The 16,946-nt window shown below is 43.8% G+C and overlaps 1 protein-coding gene across 1 annotated transcript in view; it reads right to left on the reverse strand.

The window, feature by feature from the left end:
* Positions 1-203: 203 nt before the first annotated feature.
* Positions 204-16,946, reverse strand: part of Slc25a43 (solute carrier family 25 member 43) — a 32,706-nt gene continuing 15,963 nt past the window's right edge. The window contains exons 4-5 of the mRNA XM_004872155.3: positions 2,402-2,536; positions 204-1,711 (exon numbers count right to left, since the gene is read on the reverse strand). Coding sequence (XP_004872212.2) covers positions 1,511-1,711; positions 2,402-2,536 — 336 coding nt within the window. The 3' untranslated portion in view covers positions 204-1,510. The remainder of the gene's footprint in view (positions 1,712-2,401; positions 2,537-16,946) is intronic.

Below are 16,946 nucleotides of genomic sequence, written 5' to 3' on the forward strand. Positions count from 1 at the left end.
CCCTCCAAACTCAGATTTGGCTAGAGATTTTCATGTGTGTGTTAAACGCCATTCCTAGTGAAGCTGTTTGGTACAGAAGTTGAAAAAATGAGTTATTTTATGGTGCATTTCAGTAAGACAAAGTTCTGAGAGTTTAAAGATTTTAGTCAGATATCTAACCATAGTTTTGTAATTCTGATTAGCAATAAGTGAGCAACACAATATTTTTTCTTCGGAAAATAAATTTAATAGGAAAAATACTTTCAACATACTGAAAACTTGAGTGTATATGTATCGGTGGGGGAGAGGGAGAGGATGTGTATGAATTAACATAATGGTAGGTATTAATGCATTTTAAGTGTATAGAAGCTATTTGAAATGTACAGTTATAAATTTTCCACGAAATCTCTAAAGCTGAACAATCTTGAAATCTGATTTTTAAAACATCTACTACAGGAGGTTAAAGTGTTTTCATTCTTTACATTTTGGGGAGATATGTGTGTCAAACATTCCATTTGATTCTTTCTAGGCAACTGGGGCATCTGGTGAGAAAAACCCAAGATGACTAAATAATTTATTTTCAGGATAGGCTTGCAAAGCAAGTTAAAAAGGTAGAGAATTCAGGCCACTTGAACTGTACTGACTTCAACTGGAAGATGGTCTGCAGGGGAAGAGTTAAAAGTCATGGTAAAAAGTGCCTTCCTGAAACAAGTGTCTAAGCTTGGGATGCTTCATATTTCAATAAGAAGGATGATTCGACTGACAGTAATCAACTTTTAAAGCTAATGTTTTGATCTGGTTTCTGATAAGGCCTAATCTAACAGTGGCATGTGCTCTCAGAAGTTAGCAGAGGCTATGAGTTCAAGAGTGACTTACAGGGAGGCCACAGGTCAAACTGAGCGAAACTAGTCTGTGTAAGCCTTGCACTGACTGACCCTGTGCCTGTGGCTGGGCTGGTGACATGGTCTCTGCTCTGCCACTTCAACTACATGTTGCTTTGTGGTGTCACAGCAATGCGCTTGCTTCAGTGTCATGTTTCTCTTCCAAGGGTAAATTGCACGTTTTATCACTGCTAGGCTTTGCTTATAAAATCTGGAGGAAACTGGGTGTGGTGGTGCACGCCTGTAATCTCAGCACTCTGGGAGGCTGCAGCAAGAGGATCACAAGTTCAAGTCCATCCTGGGCAACGTAGTGACTTAGTGGGACCCTTTCTCAAAATAAAAAAATAAAAACCAAAAAGGGCTGGGGATGTAGCTCAGTGCCAAGGCCTGGGCCTCCATCTATAGTAATACACGCACACAGAATCTGGTGGGATTGCCATTGTGACGTAGTAGTGTTTGGAAAGCCTCATGGTGCAGGTATTCATGGGGACATCAGTGTGGGGCTCTGAGATGGTGTAGGGCCAAAGTGTTGCATTTCCGAAAAGAGCAGATGGGAGTACTCTCTCACTACTCGGTGCACAGCTGTCAGGTCACATTCATCTGTGATTGCAACATGCCTTAAGCCAGTGTACTTCTAGCTCTGTTCAGTTTTACAGAGTTGGTTTTTTAGACTTCAGTTTTCCAGTTCTGAAGAACTTCTTTAATTCCCGTAATTCCTGGGGCTTCAGGCTCTGGTCCACCCCTGGGGTCAATTTATAGCTCAGAGGAGACACAATGTAACCATTTTGGTAAAGACATATTCTCTTGCAGAACTCAAAGGTGCTGAACATAAGTCCAAAATAAGGAACTATCTGTTAAACAGAAAATAAACGTTATCTTAAACTCTTAGGAAGAAAATGTCAACATGTCTGCAATCAAGGTGGGTTAGGATATACTCAACTAACAGCTGTGGGACATATCACGTGGAAATACTGTCTGGAATCAGGGAAGGTGGCAGAGGAAGGCCAGCACAATGTGGGTAGAGTGAGAGGGATGGCTGAATGCCTGAAGGGCCTGGGCTGACGTGCACATGGGCGCTCTGACACTGCCTGTCAATATATGTTGGCCTTGACTGGAATCATTTACATGGCAGCTGGTGCAAGGCTTGCCTGGAGTTCTTCACTTTCACCCTTTGGTCATGAAATTCTCTGAGAATAGGATGCACACACATATGCATGCATACACATGCATACACACACATACACACATACACACACACACACACACACACTTTTGCAGAGCTTTTGATAGGGTCAGATCTCCTTAGGGTTTCAGAAATCCCACGTTAGGAATCTCTAAGTTAAATGCTTAGTTCCTGTAGGAGGGGGTACAAGAAGCCCCATGACTGCATGGGTCCCCCCATTCTTTGGGGCTGATAGCCAGTCTGCATCTATGGGCCTTGTGCTATCTTCAGTGCTAGATGGGTGTTTCCATAGGGGCAGAGACAAGGAAAGGGTAGAATTGGGAGACACAGAGAAGCAATAGACTGGCCACCCCCTCACCTTCAGTAAGTTGGCTGTCAATCCATTCCAGAGCCCCAGGACCCCTTGGGCCTTCACGATCTGCCGGAAACAGTCCATTGCTCCTGAGAAATGGACATCTACACCTCCACAGTGGGGAAGACAGGGGCTCTGAGCCTGGGAGGAAATAGAAGGTGGGATGGAATGATTTAAATACCAGGAAATAAAGGTCCTAGTCAATGTAGGCAGTCTCAGGTTCACACTCTGGATGCTATGCCCCCGGCCAAGATACCTGCAAAGAATGGCTGCCATAGTGCTTTCTTCTTAGCCCATGGGCTTAGAATGAATATCAACATGCTTTAAAACCATGATGCCCTGTTCACAAATGTGTGATTTAGTTTTCCAAGAAGGAAACAGGCATTTGGAAGATTTGATTCTATACTTACATTCCATTCCAGCCTACACCCTCTGGGCATGATAATACTCCTATGCCCTTAACCAATTTTAGTGCCCTCCTGCCTCTTTGTCTTAACTACTCCTCCCCTGGAAAGCTACTACATACAGTAAGTGAGGGCTGCTTATCCCTACATCACAGATGTCACCGGGTGGGAAGCAGAGTGATGGTGGTATTCTTCTAGCTCCCTGTTGCTGTTCTCAGACCCCAAATCCTTCACTGTCATGCCAAAACTGGGGCTCACGTCACTTACCCATGTTCTTTGTCCTGCTTCATCTACTGATCTCCTGGCCACTCTTCCACATTGACTGAAGGCTGTGACACCTGGTGGCTCAATCATGCCCAGTCTCATTATCCTCTTAGGGGACATTTAAGACAACCCATACCATCCCTAGTGGTTGGTCTTCAACTTCACCGATCCTCACTATTTCACCACTTTGTCCACCCCCTCCTTTAGCCAGTCCATGAACTTCACTGCCACCCCAGAACTATCCCGATGGAACCCCATTATCATCAAAAGGCTCTATATCTGAGGGCTGGGGATTTAGCTCAGTGGTTTCGCCACCTGCTGCACAAGTGCAAAGACCCGAGTTTGATCCCCGGTACCAAAAAAAAAAAAAAAAGGCTCTATATCTGAAAGTGACTTTTTACATTAGAAAAGGAATTCTATGATCAGATGAAATGACTTTTCAATATACCATCTCTCTGTAAAATCAATACTACAAAATCAATATCCCCTTACTGCTGGCTTTCAGGAGTGGTGTTCGATCTACATTAGGCTATGCACATACAGTACTTTGGCTGATTCGGAAATGTCTGTAGCATTCTGTGGCACCGGAACAAGGATCTGCCATGTGGGAGAGGCAGAAAGTATAACAGTAATAAGAGCATAACCTTGGAGGTGGACAGGTCAAGTTGTAGTCCTGGCTTCCTTGTTTACTGGCCATGTGACTCTAGGGAACTTACATAATCTTCTTGAGCCTCAGTTTCCTTAGTAAGAAAACGGGGATAATATCTACTTGGACTGTTGTGAAAATAAAATGTAAAGTATTTAGCATGTCGGGCATGCAGTAGGATCAATGCCCAGGAGCTAGGATTGCTATTAATTACTAGTATGTTTGAGACTAAGAGATAGAGGGACAGTAAGCAGTTAAGGACAAGGGCCTGAGTAAACTGAGACAAGACCTGGGAAGTTGGGGTGCAGAGGAGGTCTGCCCTCCTGATGTCAGAGGCCTAGCAAAAGCGACAACCACAGTTTCATTTTCAAGTGGCCACCAACATTGCCTGCCAAAGTCTGTACGTATGAAAACCTCAAATTTAGGTGCCTCGGGTGGCATCCTCCCTAAGGGCCCCTGCTGACTAGTGGGAGCTTTTCTTTGCTCTTCCCAATAAATACACCTGGTTCGTTCCCCAATGCTATATCTGTGGACTTCATTCTTCATCTTCAGGACAAGAGCCAAGAAGGAGGAGAAAATTGGTAACAAAGTATTTTATCATTCGAATCCCTTACTCTACTTACTAGTTCTCCTCATGCTCACTTCTTCAATCTTACATGTCAGACACTTCTGACCAGTGTCCCCATCTATGCAGATATTTCACTCTGAATTTGTACCTGTCAAATCCTTCAGAGACCATTAATCCTTTTGCTCACTTGCCTGGTCCTTTATCTCTAGGCTGCAAGTGCTCCATTGGCCTCACGTTCCTTTTTCATTCTTGCAGCTTTTTTGTTTTTTTGCTTCTACTTTCAAAATCAATATATTATCTCTCTATAAAATTGACACTACCTGTCCACTATGAGGGGGACAACCCTTCACAACTGGCTTTCAGAAGTGGAGCTTATCCTTCGCTGATCCTCATCCCCTCAAGCTTTCTCTCTGTTCCACACTGCTGAAGACGAATACATATAGGCAGATGGGGACAATGGAAGCTTCATGGCCTCTTGGCTGCCTAGAGCAGGCCTGCAAAGGACCCCTTCCCATCCCTCACAACAGCTTTGCCAAACCTTGCCACACTCCTCCCCTACACCCATCTCCTCCACTCTAGGTGGGTGACCTGGCCTCCTAGTCCATAGAGAAACCAGACATTATATCTCAACCTTTGTTTTTTCTTTTGGCACTACTGGAGATTAAATCCATGGAGCACTGAGCTACATCCCCAGTCTTTTTATTTTATTTTATTTTATTTTATTTTGAGGCAGGCTAAGTTGCCCAGGTGGGACTCCAACTTGTCATTCTCCTGCCTCAGCCTCTTGAGTAGCTGGGATTATAGGCATGCACCATCACGTCCAGCCAGGGGCTCAATCTTGCTTCTTTTCACAAAAGTCTTTCCTTCCCAGAGGTATTTTGGGGTTACACCTTTGAATTTACCATGGGCACCTTTCCCGAGACCTGCCTTCCACCCTGAGCAAATGAATAAACTCAAGTCATTCCCATCTCAAAAGCAATTCCTTACATTGCTTTCAACTTTTCTCATTTAACACACAACACCTTGTTTAGGCCTAGAGTTCTAAGAGTTTGAATACGTGTATAGATTTATGAGCTCACCACAAGGCACCGCCCCAAATTCTCACAGGCTGCTCCTTTGTAGTCAAGGCCTTCCCCACTCCACCCCGGAAAACTCCTGATTTGTTCTCTTTCCCCATAGTTTTTCTCTTTTTTTTGGTACCAGGGATCAAACTCGGGTCCTTGCGGTTGTGCAGCAGGTGGCGAAACCACTGAGCTAAATCCCCGGCCCAGTTTTTTCTTTTGAGAATATCATATAAATAGAAGCATAACCTTTTTAGACTGGCTTCTTTCATCAGCTTAGTGTCTTTGAGATTTATCCATGTTGTGTTCATCAAGTTTGGTCTTTCTTATTGCTGAGTAGTAATCCATTTCATGGCTATACTGTCGTTATCCATTTACCTCTTGGAGGACATCTCATTCCCCTTTTATTTGTGCTTCTTGGAATAGTTGCCTCAGGCTGACTCTACTTCCTTACTTCTCATTCATTCCTTTACTCTTTGCAATCTAGCAACTGCCTCCATTTCTCAACTTAACTGAATTTGGCTAGGCCTGTATCTTTTCTCTACTTTTATTTTCTCCAGGCATTCACCACTTTTTAATATTTGGTATATACTTGTTTTAAAAATTTTGTCTTTTTTTTCACCCAACTAGAATTTCAGCTCTATGGGAACAGGAATTTTTGTCTGCTTGGTCACCACTGTATGCTTAGCATTCTTAACATAGTCAATATCCAATAAAGTTTTTAATAAATAGAATGTATTGAAAATAGTGACCTCCTAATTGCCAAATCAAATGGATATTTTGGGGCCATTTTCTTATTGTATTTTTGGGCAATATTAGGCACTGATAACCAGCAACTCTATCTTCCTGAATTTATACCCCCATTTTTGGAAATTCTACCTTAGCTATGGCCTTAAGCACCATCTATAGGCAAACAACTTCCAAATCTCTATCTTTAGCCTTGATCTCTCCTCAGAGCTCCAAAACCAAGCACTAATCTGCCTACTGGACTAGTACCTCCACTTGGATCACACATACAAGTACTTGACACACCTAGAGCCTATTATTGACTTTCTCCTTTCAAGGGTCTAAGTTATTCTCTTTCCTATTTCTTTTTCTTTACGGTATAGGGAATGGAATCCAGGACCTCAGGCATGCTAGGAAAATGATCTACCATTGAGCTACACACCCAGTCTCTCTTGTATTTCTATTCTCAGTAAATAGCTCCATCATTCAACCAGATGCCCAAAACTAGAAGCCTGAGATTGCTTTAATTCATCATCTTTACTGCCCTATCCAATCAATTAGCAAGTCCTACCAATTTGATATTCTAAACATAGTATTTCTCAGATCCATCTGCCTCTCTGCATCCTCACTGCTGCCTCCTTAGTGCAGCTACTATCATCTCATGCATGTATTACTGCAGCCGCCTCTTACTGCCCTCCTAGGCCTACTCTCGTCCTTTCCGATTCACCCTTCACACTGCAGCCAGAATACTATTTTACGGTTTCAGTTTGGACTACTGACTCCTTCACTGACTTTCTGTTATTGGCTGCTCAGGTCCATATGCCTGCCACTCTACACAAAATGTGAGGCCCTTTTTTCTTTTATGGTCATGGTGGTTGAACCCAGGGTCTTTGCACTGAGCCACATCCCAGGCCCTTTTAAAATTTTGAGACAGGGTAAGTCATTAAGTTGCTCAGATTGGGCTGGAACTTTCGATCCTCCTGCTTCAGCCTCATAGAGTCCTGCAGCACCATGGTCTGCTAGCTCCAAGGATTTGGGGAGCCTGGTATTGTGACAAATCACCATCTCACCATCTCCAGGTATAAGGGGCCTTTGATACTAAGAAGGAGAGAGGACAGAGAATACTATGAAACAACAGACAACTCCAGGGTTGCTCCTTCCCTCCCTCCTGTGGAAACTGGACACTGCCCTCCTGTGCTAGTATCTGCGTGTTCTATCCACTCATCTGTGTTGAAGAGAGGAATCCCTTCAAACTGGCTTCTGTGTCCCTCTGACATGTCTCTATCATTTTTTCTTTTGTGGTACTAGGAATTGAACCCAGTGCCTTCTCACTGAGCCATATCCCCACTCCTTTTGATTTTTAAATTTCGAGACAGGGTCTTGCTAATTGCTTTATACACAGATGTCCCCCCAAGTCTGGTGTATTCATAGATGAGGCTTTTGGAAGGTGATTGGGTCATGGGGGAGTGACAGTCATCAGTAGATTCGTCCTCTGATGGGTTAATAGCTAAATGTGGTGTTAGGGAGCCGAGTCTGGTCAAAGGTGGTGGGTTACTGGGGGTGTAGCCTGGAAAGGCGTATCTTCCTTCTTGGCTCCCCCCTTGACTTCATCTGCCCTGTGGATGTCATGTCCTGAGCGGCTCACCTCTGCCCTGCTCCTCTGCTATGTCATCCTGCCTTGTAGCCAGCCGACTACAGACTGAAACATGAGCCAAAATAAACCTTTCTTTCCTTAAATTGTGGATGTTGGGTACTCCATCTCAGTGATAAGAAAGTGACTAAGACACTAAGTATCTAAGTTGCCCAGGCTGGGGTCAAACTTGCCATCCTCCTGCCTCAGCCTCAAATAGTGCTGAGATTACAGGCATGCAACATGCATGCCCACCTTCTGGATTTTTCTTGTTCCCTCTGAGCCCTAGATCTTCAAGGCCTTGATTACTCTAGACCCTGAGAACTAAGAATCCCCAAAGCACAAATTCAAATTTGAAAGGGACCTTAAGATCTCCCAGTCTAATTACTTAAATTTTATAGATGAAAACCCATGAACTTTAGAGGAGTGACTTAACCAAAGCCCCGAGCTAGTGTGTAGCAGAGGCAAGACTAGAAGCCAGATACTTCACCTCCTACACTGCTGCAACCTGCACTCAGGATCTGGTCCTCCAGTGACTCCGTGGCCTTGGCTTCTAGACTTCAAGGCTTGAGACTACAACGTGTGCTGCACCTGACAGCTACCTAACCTGTGTCCTTGTAGGACACACGACCTTACTTCCTGGTGCTGCACAGCTTTGGCAGTGACAGTGGTCATCTTGCCTATGTTAGACTTTGGCTTCTCTTGTAAACTACTCCCCATAAATAGGACATTTAAATATCACCAGACCAAAAAAAAATATCACCAGACGGTAAAATATCACTAATTCCAACTAGTGGGTGTGTGTAGGGGGGAGTCAGTCTGAATTAGTAAAGTCTGATTCCCTTTTATTACATATGACTGGAACTAGACTGATGGACAATCCAGTGGAGAAACTTTCAGGCCCTACTTCCATGCACAGTTGAGTGGTTTACAGAAGCCTACACAGAGCACCAACATTCTCTCTGCACATGGGCTTTAGTGTCACACAAATCTGCATTTGAACTCGTCTCGTCCACCCACCAGCTATTTGATCATCAGTGAGTTCCTTAACTTCTCTGAGCTTTAATTTCATTTCAGAAATGAGGATAATAACATCTATCTCTTAGAGGTGCTGTGTAAATTAAATGAGACAATGAAGACTACCAGGAACAAGTGTTCAATGAAGGGCTGGGGTGTGGCTCAGTGGTGCAGCATTTGCCTAGCATGTGTGAGGCCCTGGGTTCCATCCCCAGCACTGCAAACAAAACAAAAATGAAAACAAAAGTGCAATGATACACATTATTAGTTGTAAATAGATATTTTACTAGGCTTTAAAAACAGCTTCTTTTGGTAAAAAATTCAAATAGTCCCATAATCACATTGTGTATGATTAACTTGCTAGCCCTGGGTTATGAGAATTTAAAGTTTAGTAATGTGGAAATTAATGAGGTTTCATAGTTCTTTATATTCTATTAATGACTCATATCTTTCCTTATTAATCTAGCTTGAAGGACCAATGTTCTATACTTTAAAAATTGAGAGTTCTTCATCAAGGTGAAGGTGAACTTGAGTTAGGCCTTTCCTTTGAGGTACAGTAACAACCACGCACAGGCCAGAGGATGCAAACCAGAACATGAAATGGACAAGCCAAGTCTCCTGGCTTGTGGTTACAGTCACCAAAATGGTCAGGGGGAACTTTGCTTGATGTCTTACTTTACCTTGTTTTCCTTAATAATGTTCACACCCAGCCCCTTTCCTTCTTACTCCATCAGTAAAGAAAGCTGCCAAACAGATATTAAGTCTCCTCTTCCCTTAGAAAGAATCTGCCTAATCACAAACTTTCAAGCTCTTCCTGCTGCTGTGACTGAAATATTGAAAAGAGAAAATTATGTTTGAGTAGAAAAGTAACCTTATTCTGTTAGGGAATATTATTTATCTTTAACTAGTTTCTGTTAAGAACTGCAAAAGTCCAATGAGGCCAGGTAACCATTCTGCAACCTGGTGCTACTACTGTAAAGCAAAAACATGTTAAGCTACATGTGTTTTTTATCAGGTCAGTTGGAATCAATTTGTGATAAATCCAGGGTCATCTATATTCAATCTAGGACCTTAGTGATCGCCTAGATGTTCTTTATGCATTCTCTAAGCCACCATTCTTGTTCACGTGGACCACAGTGGCAGCTTTCTCAGTGACTTTCTTGCCTTCTGCCTCTCGAGACACTTCTCTGCAGTAATTTTTTTTTTTTTTTGGTACTGGGGATCGAACTCGGGACCTTGTGCTTGCGAGGCAGGTGGCATCTGCAGTAATTTTTTAAAAGCAGATCCTTTGATTCATCTGCTTATAATATTTTAATGGCTCACATCCAACTTTGAGTGTAATCTAAATTTCTTCCTGGAGCCTAAAAGCTATAGTGGCAATGTGGTGGTAAATATTTAGCAGCTGGTTCTTTAGGGAAAATAAAACTCTGACTTGTAGCATTTTCCAATTTCAATGATGTAAATACTGCCACCATGGCTGGTTTCAGGCTACCAAATGTGAGGTCCAGCAGCTCCCCGGTTTCCTGAAATTTAATAATCAGATTCTCTGAGCCAACAGAAACTGGCTCTAACATACCACGTGTAGGCTACAAGGCTCTACAGAAATGTGCCATTCCCCCTCAACTTTTTTTTTTCAGAACTAGGGATTTAACCCAGCACTCTACCACTACATCTCCAGCCTTTTTTTTTTATGTTTTGAGGCACAGTCTTGTTCAGTTGCTTAGGCTGGCCTAGAACTTACAACCTACTTGCCTCACCTTCCTGAATAGCTGGGATTAGAACCCAGAGATGCTCTACCACTGAGGTATATCTCAACCCTTTAAATTTTTAAAATTTTTATTTTGAGACAGAGTCTTAACTAAGTTGCCCAGGTAGGACTTGAACTTGTGATCCTCCTGCTTCAGCCTCTCTCAGTGCTGGGATTACAGGTGTGCAGTACCACAACAGCTTGCCTAGATTCTTTATGCAAAGACCAGAACTTGTGGCATGGTATGAACAAATGCCTCTACAAATGCTGTATTAAATGGGTATCTAGAACACAAAGGCAAGCATGTATTGCTGGTCACCCCCAAGGGATGAAGGAATGGTTAGGCTAAATAATAGTGCTTTTCAACCCTAAGCTGTATATTTAACCAGTGAAGCTTTTACAAACCATCAATGACTGAGCTCTGGCCCTAGAGGTTGCAATTTAACTGACCCAGGGTGAGGCCTAGACATCAGCATTTGTAAAAGCACCCAGGTGATTCTGATGTGCAGCCAGAGTGCCCCCCCACCCCACTGCCCCGTGTGTGCCTTTTACAGCTCAGAGTCCCTCAGCCTGATGACCATACTGTGAGTGCCTGGGGAAGGCACAGACTACCTGGAATTGTGCACTATCTCTGTGGCCTTCACCAGGTGCCTTGACCTTTCTGGGTCCCAATTTCTTCATCTATAAAAGGGGGTAATATTAACACCTGCCTTATAGAGTTGTGGTCCATATTAAACGATTTAATGCAAAGTGCTTAAAACTGTATTTGATGAACAGCAAGCACTAAATAAGTAATCACTACTATTAACATCATTATGATTATTCTAAACTTGGAGAAGAGACAATTATGCTGAAGACCAAACCAACCTGCTAGACTGGAATGACAGACTGTATTTGCATTTGATCTTAGCCAAAAGGCGGAGAAGTGATGACAGACTGTATTTGCTCAAACTCTATCATACTAGTGAAGAGAAACAGAATGTGTCAGGCTGTTAGTCACCAGCACCTGTACGTTGTGGCAGAGCCAGACCTGGCTCCCTGGTTTTCTCAGATGACGTCATCCTGCAGAATCCAGTATGCTCCCCTGGTGTCTTAGTTACTTTTTTCATTGCTGAAATAAAATACCCAACACCCAAAGTTAAAGGGTGAAAGGTTTAATTAGCTCACAGTTTATAGAGGTTTCAGTCCATAGTTGGCTGGCTCCAAGGCAAGGTGGCATGGCAGACAGGCATCATAGAGGAGAAACAGCTCATGGTGGGTCGAAAGCAGCAAACCAAGCAAGGGACCTTAGTAGCTTTTTTCTGCCCCTTTTATATTCCATCCAGGCTACCAGGATGAGGATGGTGCCAAACCAATCTGTGTACTGATTTAGTAATCACACACCCTTAATCCCAGCATCACACACACTAGATTCAGCCATCTCCAAAAAAACCCCCACCTATGACTGCATGAGGCTTTGGAGGACATTTAGACACAAGCCATAACACCTGGTGAGCTGTGGATCTGAACCAGACAGCTATGCTTTATAGCTTGGATAGTTGCCTGGCTTTGTGTAGAAGGTGACTACAGGGTAGATAAAGTAACAGATTTGAAAGATGAGTTTTCAGAAGGCTGGGAACATACAGATTTATGTAGGATTTGTGCATAGTGGCCTCGCAGTAAATGTCTATTAAACTAACCAAAGAACAATTAACTGTCCTACCATCCCTGCTCATCATTAGTTGTAGAGAGTGAGAGTCTACTCTTTTGTGATCCTGGCTCATTTGTGGGTACAGTATTCATGGAAATCCAGAAACACACTCGGACTGGTTTTATAGATTTAACCCTATATGTATAGCTCCTAGGCCCTGTATGCTATGTATAGATTCTGAAGAGCTGCTCCCAGCACAATAAAAATAGCACTGGTTACGTGCCCGGCTCTGGATTTGCATTAATTTAATTCAGTCTCTTCTACAGGTATCTGAGATAGGCACAACTCTCATTTTCATGTTTTACAGATGAGGAAGATGAGGCTCAGACCCAGGTTCATGCAGGAGTAAGGGGCAGCTGGGATCCAAAGCTCATACTAGGACCTACTGAGCTAGTGAGCTCACTAGAGCCTCGAGGTGAACACAGCCATCTAAAACATGTCTTTGACAACTATGTGGGGAAAAGGTGGAAACTTTAAAGTTGGCTGAAGCCAGTGGAAGGGTCAGCAACCTGGAGCCTCCATATTCTCCCCACAGCAGCAGGGTGTCACATGCATGTTCATAGCTAGCTGCAAGCTTCCCTGGTGGACAGCAGCTATTTTCTGGGACCTTTTCCCTATGTCTCTCTTCACCCCCACTCTGGGGGAGGGAGGTGGGTAGAAGCTCCTATCTTGGCAGCTGTTACTGGTTAGCTAGAGTTCAAAGAGGCCTGCTTGGCACAGGGTTGCCATTTAGACTCCCAGACCTTTACATCTTTAAAGGAAGAAGCGAGCTCAGGTCAGGAGAAAAGGTCAGAATGACTTTACCTTCAGTGGAATTAGGAAGGCTCCTCCCTACTCCTTCCTGCCTGCCCTCTAGAGACAGTCTTGTTTCCATGATCAACAACTGCCATCCCTAAAGTATTTAGGGCACAGCACACCTCTGAAAAAACAAAAGGGGAGTTTTCCTTTCCCTTCATTTTAATCATGATGCCCTAAAAAGTGACCTTGCCTAAGGGACGTCCAGACATCTACCTGGATTTGGAATCCTTTTTTCCTAACTGCCAGGGTAATGCTGCTCACTTAGGCAGAATTTAGTCCTCCAAGTGGCAAGACCTCAAAGCAAGATGACAGCGAGGAACTGAAATTGCAACAAAGGTGAGTTTGCCATCCCCTCTCACTCTGCCCGGCAGTGTTTGCACTTCTGGGCAGGTAAGTGGGCTCTGTTAGGAAAATAGCTGAGAGTAGAGGCTCTGCCACCCAGGAGAGGCTGAAGTAGGCAGAAACCCTCAACTCTGCTAGCATTTCCTAGCAGGACCATGAAAGCAATTTCTCCTTCCCTTCTGGGGCTTTACCCTTGCTCCACTCCTACCAAGGCTCAGAGAGCCAGTGGGGCTTTTTTCTCAACCCTTTGGTGCAGCCATGGTCAGTTTGTGGCTGGTCAAAGGGGGTGTGGCTGCTGAGCAATGTATGCCTATGGGTTGCTGTTCCTATCATAATCTTCAAGTCAAAGCTGCCAATAAAGCTGCCTTCTGTTACCATTCAAGCCCCAGGACAGCCCAGTTTTCCTACTGTGTTTTCTTCTCCTCTAACTTGCGTTTACCATTCCCTGGCCAAAGCCAGGATTGCTATGGTCTGAACCTTTGTGTCTCCCTGAACTTCTATGTTGAAGCTGTGACCCCATGTGATGGTCTCAGGAGGTGGGGCCACTGGGAGATGAGTCACAAGACCAGGACCTTACACGAATGGGATTAGTGGCCTTACAAGGCCCCAGGGAGCTGCTGGGCCCTTGATTTTGTGAGGACACAGCAAGACAACGCCCTCTATGAACTGAGAGGCCCTTACTAGAGACCAAATCTGCCTTGATTCTGGAATTCCTAGCCTCCAGACTGTTGGTAATAGATTTCTGTTGTTTATAAGCTACAGTATTTTTTGAAGATAGCAGCCTGAATGGATTAATATAAGGGTTGTGCCTGTCAGTTTTTGAGTGTGCACACTATTATTTTTCTCAGCTCCTCTTGCACTGAGGCTTTGGCTCCCACTTTTCAAGGTTTAGCTTCCACCCCCTTCATCCTTTACTCCCACCTCGGGCAAGGGTACTAAAATTAGAATGAACCAGTTACCTATACAGGAACAAGCCCCTGTACTCTGGATGGATAAAAGAACAGCATAAGGAAGGAGAGATCTAAGTTCGAGTCCCAGCTCCACCACTCATGGGCAAGTGACTAACCCTCTCTGTGCCTCGTTTCCTCATCTATGAGAGAGAAATAACAATAGTACTTATTTTGTAGGGGTGATAAGATTAAATGGGTTAAGAAACTGCCTTGTACACATTACCTGACCCATAAATGGTAGTTATTCTATAGTTACAATTTCCTTTTCTGTACTAGGGGATGAACCCAGGGCCTTTGCACTGAGCTACATCCCAGCCTTAAAAAATTTTTTTTTTGGATACAAGGTCTCTCTGAATAGCTAAATGGCTAAGGCTGAGCTAAAGCTTGTAATCCTCCTGCCTTTGCCTAGGAATACAGGTGTGCACTACCACGCCTGGTTATGTGGTTACGATTTCTTATTCCACAGCAGGTATTCCTCTCATCACCTCTCCCAGCGTAGTTTTTCCTCATGTTTACCAAAGAACACAGATTTACATACATTCATTTAGACCTGGTCACATGTACTAAAGGCAATCAAGCAAAAAATATAAATTTGACAGTTCTTTGATCTGCCAAACACTTCCAGGTACCGCAGAAAGTTGGCAGCAGGCTGAGATTAAGAAGGAAATGTATATGAAAATGTTGTGAAGATTGTTCCCTCTGTCTTTCTAGCATATTTGCCAGTCTTGAAGTGGTCATAGCCGGTGCCCTGAGCTGCACACACCCTGACTGCTAAAGTAAGACATGGAAGAAGGTGCATTAGGGGACTGCAGCACGTAGGCAGTTTTAGGCAGGGGACAAGCAGAGGTCTTCTTTGGCTGGGAGGAGGCAGGCGTGGGTGTGCTTACCTTCTGCTTCAGTAGTTCTAACTGCACAGACTGGGGCCCACTCAGCAGCAGCAAGGTTCAATGTTGTGCTCACAGTGAGACTTCCCAAGCCTGCCCTGTACTTCATTCATTTTTAAATGAGTATTTAGTGCCTGCTATGTGAGACTAAATGTTGTAGGGATATACAAATATGTAACACATACTTCTCATTGGTAGAGAAAATAAGGGACACAAAAAGATATACTACAAGGAAGTGTTTGAATAGGCCATAAGAGAGCTGTACAGGTTGAATATCCCTTAGTTGAAATGCTTGGGATTTGAAGTGTTTGGGATTTGAGGTTTTTCACAAATTTGGAATATTTGCATGTATATAATGAGATATCTTGGGGATGGGACCCAAGTCTAAACGTGAAATTTGTGTTTCCTATACACCTTGTATACATAGCATGGAGGTACTTTTATGCAGTATTTTTAGTGTGCCTGCATTGTGACTGCCACCCACCACATAAGGTCAGGTGTGGAATTTCCCACTTTTGGTGTCACAATGGTGCTCAAAGTTTCAGATTTTGGAGCATTTCAGATTTCAGATATTTGGATGAGGGATGCTCAACCTGTAGTAGGAGCAAGCTAAGGACATTGAGAAGGGGGTGACTACTGCTTGGGGAGTTGACAGAAGACATGAGGAGGTGCTTTGATACGGAAGAAAGTGTAATGTTCTAAGTGTGGAAAAGATAGGGTATGGGTAGAAATACTGCAGAAAGAAATTGGCTGAATAAAGGAGTGTGGGCTAATAGGCTAAAAGCCTCCAGTAAAAGGAGGTATTCATCCACAAGAGTCTTGGAACAAAAGAACCATGCCCTTGGGCTCAGAGGGGGTCAGTGAAAACCTGGCACCTGCAGTTATGGAAAGAGTAGGCTGTTAACTCAGTTTTTCTTGCCCCAGATCCCCTTCCCAGTAGTCTGGGGTACCCTCACTGTGATTCAAAGGCCAAACTTCTGCTTTCAGCCATCACAATAAGATGGCTGTTTTAGGGGTGGGAAAAGCCAACACACTTGTCAAATGAAAGCAACAAATCATGCTACAGTAGGTCTGGAGGGACAGCCTGCATGAGGCAAACTCAGCCAAACCTTTAAGTAGCCCAGAGAGATTCTGAGGCAGAGGTGGCCACAAGAACAAAGGCATGGTGACTGGATTGTAAAACACATCCAGTCTTCAGGGATGGGGGAGGGGAACGAGGAAAGTTGTTTCGCTGGCATGGGAGGCTTGAATACAGCAGAGGTCATAAAAAGGCATGTTTTATTTAGTTCAATCAGTACTTAACTTTTTATTTGCAACACTGAAAACTGGGGAAATTTTACATAAAAATCTGGGTTTTAGGCTCCCTTGAAAACTGGGCCTGCATTTCTAAATGGCATCCATCCTTTGGAGAAGAGGAGTTTGCAGCCTGCCACAGCCTCCACTCATTTCTTTCTGCTATCCACATTTAAATGCTAATCACATTATTGTGAAGTTCAACTCTCCAGAAGGCTTTCAAAAGCCCTGATGGCTCAGAATGCATTTCAGGTCTTATTCTTTAGGGAATGAAGATATGTTCTCTGGGTTTCTCCATTCTCCTTTCCATGTTACTTGCGAGTTCCAACAGGCATTTGATGTTGCAACTTCTGGTATAAAGGGCCCCTGTGCAATGAGGATGGCAAAGGTGGTAAAGGAAAACATGCTGGGCCTAGGGGTTTTGCCTTTAGTTTTCTCTAAGGGCATTAAAGGAGGATGCTACACAGATCTTAAGAAAATGAGTTCAGCAGAAGCCCATGGCTGGCCTGGAGAGCACTGAAATGAATCTTT

Source organism: Heterocephalus glaber, unplaced genomic scaffold, assembly GCF_053883595.1.
Source record: "Heterocephalus glaber isolate CG9 unplaced genomic scaffold, H.glaber_assembly_v1.0 deba00001730, whole genome shotgun sequence".
NCBI classification, from domain to species: Eukaryota; Metazoa; Chordata; class Mammalia; order Rodentia; family Bathyergidae; genus Heterocephalus; species Heterocephalus glaber.